Below are 10730 nucleotides of genomic sequence, written 5' to 3'. Positions count from 1 at the left end.
AGACTGTGAGTCATTCACATTGCAACAATTGTGTGAAATATATATGACCTATATTATGGGAAGGCAAGAAAGACACTTGGGGAATTGGGTACAGGAGTGTTTCTCAGGTCTCAGAAGATTCTTTAAAAAAACAAATTAGTTGTATTTCACCAAATGAGACGGTTGAAAAAGGATTCACATACTTTTCTGTGCTCTATTGATCTTGCCTGGTGCAATAGAGCCAACAAAGATGACAAGAAGGCAGGGTTTGAGAATATTTCATAGGATCCAATACACAAGTAAAGCATAGAAAAGCATTTGAATCCAAAACAATTACATATTTGACCCAGGTCTAAACTGTGAATGGAGGTCACCTGGGTTACACCCGGTGTTTTCTTTTTAAAGATGTGTTGGGATGAAAGCAGCACAATAGCATTCATCCTATAATTTAACTCCAAGCCTTATCCATTCATGCGTGTCCCCAGAGTGTTTTGTGAGGGGTTAGAGGAGTTCTTCATGAACAAGTAGCGAAACACAACTCTTTGTGTGAGAATTAACAATACGGATAATATCATTTTATTTTAGCATGTTACAGGGCGATAAACACAATTTTACCATTAAGATATTAGGTTTTAAGCTGACTTCAAAAAGGTTAACTTATCAAAGCATTTCAGTCCACTTTCAAATACAGAACATTGAAATCAAACACCTTTATTTTGTTTCTTGAATTTGTTCTTAGGTACCTTTTCATACATACCATTTCAAAAGCTGACAGAGAACCTTACACCTAACCAAAGAAAACTGAAGGGACATGAGCATGGACGGACCAATATGTCTCTTAGACACTGTTCCTGTGCTGTATGATTATGCCTTCTCTTTTTTAATGTTCCATCACATCTTTTTATTTTGAGTAATATCAATATATGAACTTAGACACAGGCTCAACTCAATGCACACGTTTTGCGTGTTAGAACCCATCCTTTTCTTCTTAGAAAGAAAAATGATGAAAAGTGATTTCCCGGTGATGCTAAAAGGAAGCGAGACAGATGTTACTGATAATACTGACAATGGAAACTGAAACCCTCACAGCATGGTTCCGCACCACTTAATGCCTGGGTATGAATAGAGCATGTACATGCATCTCAATAAAACATGTGCATTTATTACACATTCACTTTTATTTTGATTCTTTTTTTTTCTAGAAACACTGATTTAACACACCTGTTTTTTTTTTTTTAAGTGCTGTATTTTTTTGTTTGTTTTGTAAATCATAAATGTCTGATTTGGACAGATGGTTTGACTGCACATTTGAAATGAACGTGTTTACAGTTTGTTTTGGCCTTCTACGTACAGTCACTTCCATTTTTTAAACATCGGTCACCGAAATGCATACATTCTATAATAAATCTAATATTTTCATCGGGGAAAATCCCTCAAACTCCAGGGAAAAGCTGTTTGTAATTGGAGAGGTACAATAAGCGCACAAAACGTAGTAAACCCTTTTAAAAACAGTATGCTAATGCTTATCACATGGTGCAAAATAATGCTACCATAGACCACTACAAGTTAATCATCAACAAATTACTAACCTAGTTAGAAACATGAACATATATTAAATCTTTCTTTTTGTATATATGGACATTGGATTCAAGTATATACACTATAAAATGAAATAATGGGAAAAATAAGATCCTTAAAACACTGAAGACAGTGATTTCAAAAGCTTAGATTAAAATAAAACTATAAATGAAAACCTTCATTCATTGGCTTCATACATTTCTACCCAGGTTCCAGCTATACAACCTTGTGGTAATTCATATACAAAATTAAATGCAACAAAGTTGGTGGTGTTAAAGTAAATATGGCAGGCAATTTCTGAAGCTAAGTACAGCTTGCCAGAGAGAAACTGCTCAGCTTATGCTTAACATTTATTTTATGTGTAATCTTACAGGATACATAATGCATGTTAGGCAATTATGATTACTGTTGGTTTTATAAGTAAATCAACAGGTGTTTTTCTTAAAGAAAAATACAAAAATTTATTATGTACAGTATTTTTGCTTTGTAAGAAGTAATCCCTCTTTAAATGATGCAACAAGCTACTGTATGCACTTAAAGGCAGTTCCTGAATCAGCCTCAGAAACACGTCCACTTCCTGCTCTGCTGTTTACACTGTACAATATTAGCCTATTTCAAAAACATTTTGCTTCCTGTAACGAGGCCATTCGGAATTGAGGGACAAGCAGTGTGAGATTTATTTGACAATATTTACACCTTTTTATTTTTCATTGAGATGTTAACATCAATGAGCAAGTCTACCCCTTGTTTTTTATTTTTTTATTAACTACACACACCACAGAGAGTTCAGTCCTCTCTTACCTCACAGCAGGTTGATAGCATGTTTGTGTTTACTACTTTTTAACTGTCATTTTACTACTTACATTTGGCAGCCATGGTTTCATGTTTCATAATGCACTAGTTACAATAACCTTTTTTGTTGAAATTTCAAATAATACGCTTGGAAGCCTTGTAAAACTATATGCCGAAATGATTTTAAAAAATCAAAAATTCAAAAATTCAGTTTTCCATGACCACTGTAGTTCACTTGAAATCCCTGCCATATTTGAGTTGACTTGGATGTTTATACATCAGTTTTGCCTTGCAATCATTCCCCAAATCCACCCTTAACCAAAAGAAAAACAAAAAGCAAAACAAAAATACTGACAGCAATTAGCAAGACTTCGGCAAAGTAAAAATATTACAAAAACTGAACCTTATAAACGGCACTGTTTGTTCCTTATGTAACTTCTTTTCTTCCATTTTGAATGTATTTAACTAAACATTTGAATAGCTTGTTTGTGTTTATTTTTTAATACTGCTTTTTCCGTGCGGCGCAGCACTTGGGGGTGTTGTTACATTGTACAAACAGTCTCAGTGTAATTTAGCTGTGGTTCTCAGGGGGCTCTGCCGTGTTATTAACACTTGAAGAGAAGGCAGCTGATGGAGACCAGTAGAAGCCAGAGTGACTGGGACAGGCAGGCTGATCCGTTAATGTCCCTCCCCGTGCCAGGTCCTGGAGAAGAGGGAAAGCAACAGTTATATTCCTCCGTCCGACAAACCCTTCTCTCCTTCAGCTGTGAAACATTTCAGATTTTAGGTACCCACACATGTATGTGTGATTTTGTGTGTATGTGAGGAGTAATGTGTCAAATGTGGTATCATCTCATATTATTATCACTATCTTATACATTATTAATTGTGCATTGGCAGCTGGAATTATCTATTATACTAGTATTATTATTATTATTATTATTATTATTATTATTATTATTATTATTATTAGGCATTGCTGGCTTCATTAAAGGTCACATAAAACATAATTAGCAATTTGCTTTGAAATTCTACATTCTGGAAATGTAACTTTGTTGAGGCAAAAAAAAAATATATATATTTTCAACAGTGCAACACCATGACAATTTGTATTTCTCCATCATCCAATACTCTTCCATAGCTTCTGTGTGGAGAAATGAAAATGTGTGTGGCACAGGCACATTAGTGTGGATGTTGGCTACAATTAGTGTGGATGTGGAGGTTCAATGAGGTCCCTTGGATGGAGTGTTTAGGTCAGCTGGGCTCAGTGATCTCTCGTACACCACACACACACACACACACACACACACACACACGACACACACACAAGCACACACACACACGCACCCATTACCCAGTATCCACTGCTTGGGCAGGAATGATAATGGCTGTGTTAATTTGCCATTTACGATGATTTGCTAATGTTCCTGTGCTCACACTGGACCCACTATGGCCTTTCAGTCCCGTTCTAGCCCTCGCTGTTTGGAGAGGTTTCTAAAATATTCATGACAAATGAAAACATTCGCTTGTCCTGAATATCTGAAGGTTCAGCTGTCCTTACTCTTCCAGTGATACTTGTTTTATTTATAGAACAGAATTTTTAGCCTGCTCTTCACACCTTGTGGATCTCTTCAGACAGCAGTGCTATGAATTTTGAGGTTGAAAAATGGCTAATTCATTTCACAAAGGGCACAACCCATACATTTTCACCTTGAGCAATGGTCAGCTGGTTAGCTTAGGATATGCTTCCCCTGTGCTTGTATGGGTGCCTTATGTTGTTCTTCTGTTAGGGTCATGGGTGAGTTTTGGAAGTGGTAGCTCCTCAGGGTCAAAACGGCAGTGGCAGTGTGCATTCACCCCAGTGCAAGGCAGCAGTGTGTATTCATTCAGCCTTGGACAGCGACACGGAGGCCAGTTCTGAAGAGAGATCAACGCAGGGCCACTTGGCTTTGCTTCTTCAGCACAAGTGGGATTTGTTTCTTACGGTGGATCTTTTCCCAGAGTTTATGCGGCCGTCTTGGGCAAAGCCAGCTGGCAGTGGGCACCTCCAGCAGTTGTGTCTGAATGCACAACAGGACACTGGGCCGCTCTCTCTGTGGAGGGCGGAAGGTGGGGCTCGTTGGCCGGGGTACAGGTGGAAACACCTGCCACAACATGGCCGCGCTCCACACAGCCACTGTGACATCTCTGTTCCTGTAGAGCTTCACTCATTAGCAGTCCTCTCACCCAGGCCTGTGTGGAGCCAGACAGGAACCCCGCGGGAACAGTTAATCAAAGCACTCTAATCAATAATACATGGAACCAAATGGCCAGCCTCACCACTAACCCTCGGAAAGGGAGGGGACGGGGGGGGGAGGTGGGGCGGGTTTGGAGGCATCATTTATTCCCGAACGGGGGAGCGATTTCACTGTGACACCAGACAGGATTGAAAAATGCCTGATTTATAGAGGATTTCCAGCCTGCTTATCCTGCGTGTTGTGAATTGTTGCCCGACACGAGTCAAGGTCTCTTTTTTGATTGTTAGCTGTGAATCATATCATATCATAACTCCACCGTGCGCCTCGGGACTCTCAGTAGCAATATGCATGCATGCACATTACTAAAATTGTTGTTCTTCATGTATAATAATCTTGAACTTTCAGGAAACCACTCTTTTGAATGCAAGACATGCTCATGAATATACCGATATCTGAAACAATGCCTCGCATACATGTATACAGACACACACATACACACGTGCACACACACGCACACACACACACACAGACATACACACGTACACACACATATAGCAGGCACCCTGGGGCTCTGAAAGGAAAATGTACAGATGGTTTTTGCTTTGCGACGTGAAACACAGGTAGTAAGACAAGTCATATTTCAGAACACTTGATTGGCTGTGGACAAGCGTGTATAACATCACTCATGAAAAGCTCAACCAATCAGAACACAGAGATACTTTCCTGCAGCACTCCCCACTGCACATGCTCACTCCGGGGAGTCCCGCCCTCTCACTCCTGTCCTCACGACAGCCTCCCTGTTAGCGGCACGTCTCGGCGTGTGGAATAATCCATAAGTATGGATAAAACAATGAGTGTACGGCGCAGCCACACACTCGGAGCCCAGCGTCCTGGCCTCCTAGGCTTGCCTGACGCAGAGACGTTCTGGGGGCTGGAAGGTAACCATCCCCTGCCTCAGTCTCAGGGGCTTTCTGTACTGAATACAGCCCTGCCTCTATGCCACGTTCGGCGAAATCCTGAGGAATACAGGCAATACGTGGCTGGCATCGGGATAGAGCGCGCAAGCATTTTTCTGAATGGGATGTTGAGAATCAGCCTGGAAGACAGTTTTGCACAGTCAGCCCTTCCACCCCAGCCAGTCATGTGCACCGGAGATGTGTAATCCTTTAACGAGAACCAATACTGTACTCACACAGACACACACACACACACACACACACTCAAACATTCATCATTTTAAACTTTTCAAATGTCGGTGTGGTCTTAACTGTCGGTGTGGTCTTAACTGGGTGTGGCAGCATTTGCGACCACTTGTTCCATGGACACACTCTAATACGCCAGAAACACAGCGGTTTTTAGAAAACAAACATCCCAGGGCAAACTGCACAGGTTGAGCACTATGTTGGTCCTGAGAAGAAGGCGATGCTATTCCAATTGGAAAGAGATGAGAAATCACACAAACCTGCCTTCCTAGATCATTTATCACCTCATTTAACATCTGAGACTTTGGAATCTACCATGTTGAAAGGCACAGGTTGCATGTGAAAACTGGCTCATATGTAACTGAACTGTCACACATTTCCCAACCCTAGAGAGAGTTACTTCCCCACACAGTTAGCTGAATGAATCATTGTACCGTACACGGTACTGTATACGAACCTATACTGAATTGATCATTATTGTGACTAGTATGTGAATAAATGGCAGATGGTGGGAATTCTGAGGAATTCCACAGGAAACGAGGTCGATGTGGACGCTGACATTCGGAGAGCAGGGAACAGCACAGACTTGAGCCACGCCCTGCTCCCTTTGTCCCTCCAGCCCCGGCCCCTCCCTGCAGAGGTTGTCACGGTTACCAGAATTCTGATCCAGCTTGGCTCAGAACAAAGTGAATGGCGCCATCTGCTGTTAGCCTACGGTCAGTGAACGTGAATCCAGCGTTTCTGGAGCCCGTGGCCTGACTAGTTTCTAAACGATTCCATTTTAGCTCACAAAAACTGGCAACGGCGTCCACCAACAAAACACTAAATCCTTATTTTGTCCAGCTGAACGCTATAACACATAAAAAGAGGAAATGCGCCGTTAGGAGTAGCATCATGGCTCGTTATAAGTGTTGCTGGCTAAAGCTGTTGTTATACAGTAGATGCAGATGGCAATGGGTGTGTTTCCATTGCAAACAAATGTTTTCCAAATGTCGGATGAAAAAAACAGGAATGTAGATTTTTAGGCGTTACAGGAGAGTGCTGTGACAGTACTGTTGTCGATTGCGATACGATATTCACTCATTCAAAGGGGTGTATGCATTGCGGACACAATAAGCAGGGCATTTATACACCCTGTACTGTCGTAGATTTGCATAAAAGCTGGACGGAGGCTCTGCACCAGCGAGCAGACACAAGGAAATGTTTTTAATTTGAGTTGGCGTGATTGCCTCAGCAGGATTTGAGAAGGAAGCTCCGGGGAATTGTGCTGGTGTTCTGTTCCACATGGAGCTGTCAACAGTCCCTTACAGAAGGGTGTTATAATGCTCCATAACATGATGAACACCATTTAAATAAGACTTAAAAATGACTTCAATTATGTGAGTCACAATCTAAAATGTCTGCCTTGTAGTTAGAATTTGTTCAGTGCATATAAGGATTTCCCCCTTTTGTGCTGGCTTGTCACAAAACAAAAAATGATTCAGTTCATGGACACAATTCTTAATACCTTTACAGGAATTGTTATCTGTTATCTGGTACTGCAGGATTTATAACGACACTACAAGTGGTCCAAGATAAACAATTTAAGCTTAAAACAATTACAACATTTTGAGGCAGACATGAGACTCAGTTTGCATGATATAACAGCTGTAATTCTTTGCATCCGAATAACTGAATTAAAATTGAGAGTACGGATTCAAATTGAGTTACGGTTGAACACAAAGAAGCTTTGACCAGAAACAAATCCGTTTTTTTTATTTTTTATTTTGTATCTTGACCCCCATCCTAAAAGAGGTCTTAATAATTAGAAGGCTGTGATTATTTGACGCAAACACTTCTCATTATTATGGCATAAAAATAAATGATACCCTCAGTAGGCCCCAGCAGACGCGCTGTAGCTGTTAATTAGCGGATGGTGTGAAGAGAGAGGGTGATTTAAGGACACCCAGAAAACGCGTGACCCCGCTCACACTCCGTGCCAGCGTCACAAGCCGCGCATTTCACAGGGAATTCTCTGGAATCCCCGGGAGCAGATGCTGGAAGTGAACGGGAACATTTTAGCCCCCGCCGGGTCTCCGCCTTCCTCTCCGAAAGGCTGGGACTGCGCCAGCGGCTCCGAGCAGCCAGGCTGAATCCCCCCGCTCCGCCGGCTCGCCTTTGTTCCCATGCAAACAAGCGACACACTGTGACATTCAGTGTGATAACGGCTCTACTTCTGCCTTCAAGTCTGAATGGAAAAGAGAGTTCAAAGCGCTCTCGCTGAGTTCGCTTGAAAAGAAGCAACTCTCTCTGCAAATGAAGCGCATTCGGCCACTCCCACATCCCGCGCACAAAGGCTTCATTTTTTAAGATTTTTATGATATTTCATTGCTCTTCCTTGATGCTGGCGGCAAGGCTAAAGTACAGAAGGCTGAAGCAGAACAGCCTTCTGAACAACGTCATATTCCCAGTTTTCTTTTTCGTTTCCCATTTTTCTTTTGAACGACTTCATATTCCCATTTTTCTCTTTCTAAATTTTTCTTTTGAACAACCAAGCGCATCAGTGGGTCTGTGCCATCGTAAAGCACGTCTCCGGCACCATGTCTACCCCTGCATGCTCGCCTGAGATGGCACAGGTTGCGTAGAAACAACTGAATATAGCAGGCGCTGTTGTGTGAACAGGCGAGGGCTACACCTCCATCCTCTAGTGATGAGATGGCTGGGTACACTGTCAGGTAACCCAACCTACACTGACACAGTTAGGCTTTGGTCTGAACCTCAGGGAACGACATTACAAACAGAACCTCATTACCCCATCTGTAAGGCCAGTATGTACATAATTATATACTGCATATATATTATTATTTTGTGTCGTGTTGTAGAGAAATGGTTTTATGGACATAATCCATTGTCAGATTAATCTACAAGGCCCAAGTTCTTATCTCTGTTGAACTTAAAACTGCACTTCTCTCTAGGGTTTTTCAGCACACTTGTCCCTGGTTATGGGTATGCACTTTGGACTTTGTTGTATGTAGCACTGGATTAGAACGTCTGCCAAATGCCTCAAATGTAATAATGTAATAATTAAAGGTTGTCTAATTTTTAAAAGCTTTATAATGTGCATAACCTATAGGATCAACACAAAACAAGGACAGATAATGTGATGGACTGCAGCATGTACTGAGGTCTGAGGTGGGGCAGAGCTGAGTGAGTTAAGTGCTAATGCTACAGCACAAATGGGTCACAGACTGTGTAAAACCCAGTACGCTCAGCTGCCCAGAGCAAAACAAAGAGGCTGAGTTATGTGCAAGTTTGAACTGCTCAGTTTTGGCAGTGACGTTGGAGAGTATTTGGCCGATAAGAAATTAGGCCATGTCTTCTTACAAAATATTCTTATGGATACATATGGAGACATACATATGACACATGACGTGCCTCAATTCAGAAATATTGCTGGTCTGGTCTCCATTATCTATACTCTTCACTGGCAAAAAAAATACATTATAGATTCTTCTCTACCGTAAATAATTCATGTAGAAAATAAACTCAGTTCTTGTGTGACAAGAGGAAATCAGGACAGCTTGAAGGAAACCAAGCCTGCTTAACATTGTTTGCTGTGGCATTCAAGTGCAACATAAAGGGTAAAATGAGGACAGGACCGTTTAAAAAAAAAAAAAAAAAAAAAAGCAACAATAGAGCCTGCAATGGCCATAAAGCAAGCACTCATACATGAAGCAGTGGGGACATCTGGTGGTCAGAATAGGGTACTTCACTTTATTTTCTGTTCTTGGCTTCAAGCGTGGCATGCAGCAGACATATCTCATCTCTCACTTTAGAAGTCACATTAGACATTACAAAAAAATGTTCAAATTATTTCTAATAATAGCTGAACTGTGAGCAGTGAAATATAACAATGTTGGAGCCCTGGGTGTTATCTATATTAATAACTGTCATTAACACCATCACGGCAACAGCAACAACAAAAGCAACAAGGTGAATATTCATGGTCAGCTTGCCAGAGTATTCTGCTTCCTAGTTTATCAGTAAGACTAACACCTTCTCACAGCGAATGTAGCTGTGCAAAATTATCTAAATTCTAAGCACGAGGGCGGAAGCATTGGCAAAAACATTTGTTTCCAATGATGAACCGACCCATCTGTCTCCAAGCTTTGTCAATCTACTCGGATGGGATTCTGGCCTGAAAAATCACATGTCCACATGCTTGAAGAAGTCTTGCATTGGCAGATGTGATGGTAAGTAAACAAATATGCTCGGAAGTTGCTTTTGTCCTCCACCATTTTTCTGGTAAAGAGACTGATAATAAGGATCTCATTTGGAGCAGAAGTACTCCTACTACCACCACTACTACTACTACTATCACTACTACCACTCCAACTACTACTACTACTACTACTACTACTGCTACTGCTGCAGCTACTACCACAAGTACTACTACTACTACTGCTGCTGCTACTGCTACTGCTACTACTACTACTGCAGCTACTTCCACTACTACTACTACTACTACTACTATACTACTACTGCAGCTACTACCGCTACTACTACTACTACTACTACTACTGATACTACTACTGCAGCTACTACCACTACAACTACTACTACTACTACTACTACTACTACTGATACTACTATACTACTACTACTGCAGCTACTACCACTACTACTACTACTACTCCTACCACTACTACTCCTACTATTAATACTACAACTACTAATACTACTACTACTACTAACACTCCTACTCCTACTACTACTCCTACTACTAATACTACTACTGCTACAACAACTACGACTACTCCAACTACTACTACTTCTACTACTACTACCAATAATAATAATAATGATGCCATAGTGAGAGTACATAATAGTACTACTTCTACTACTGCTAGTACTACTACTACTAGTAATACTACTACAACTACTACTACTACTACAACTATAA

General features: G+C 41.1%; 1 protein-coding gene across 3 annotated transcripts in view; it reads right to left on the bottom strand.

The window, feature by feature from the left end:
• Positions 1 to 539: 539 nt before the first annotated feature.
• Positions 540 to 10730, bottom strand: part of lsamp (limbic system associated membrane protein) — an 883637-nt gene continuing 873446 nt past the window's right edge. For all 3 annotated transcript variants that reach the window (XM_061216950.1, XM_061216949.1, XM_061216951.1), the window contains one exon: positions 540 to 3052. In XM_061216950.1, coding sequence (XP_061072934.1) covers positions 2955 to 3052 — 98 coding nt within the window. In that variant the 3' untranslated portion in view covers positions 540 to 2954. The remainder of the gene's footprint in view (positions 3053 to 10730) is intronic.

The sequence above is a fragment of the Conger conger genome, chromosome 13 (genome assembly GCF_963514075.1).
Source record: "Conger conger chromosome 13, fConCon1.1, whole genome shotgun sequence".
Classification (NCBI taxonomy): Eukaryota; Metazoa; Chordata; class Actinopteri; order Anguilliformes; family Congridae; genus Conger; species Conger conger.
The sequence above is the reverse complement of the archived record's forward strand: the minus strand, read 5'-3'. Positions and strand labels throughout refer to the sequence as shown.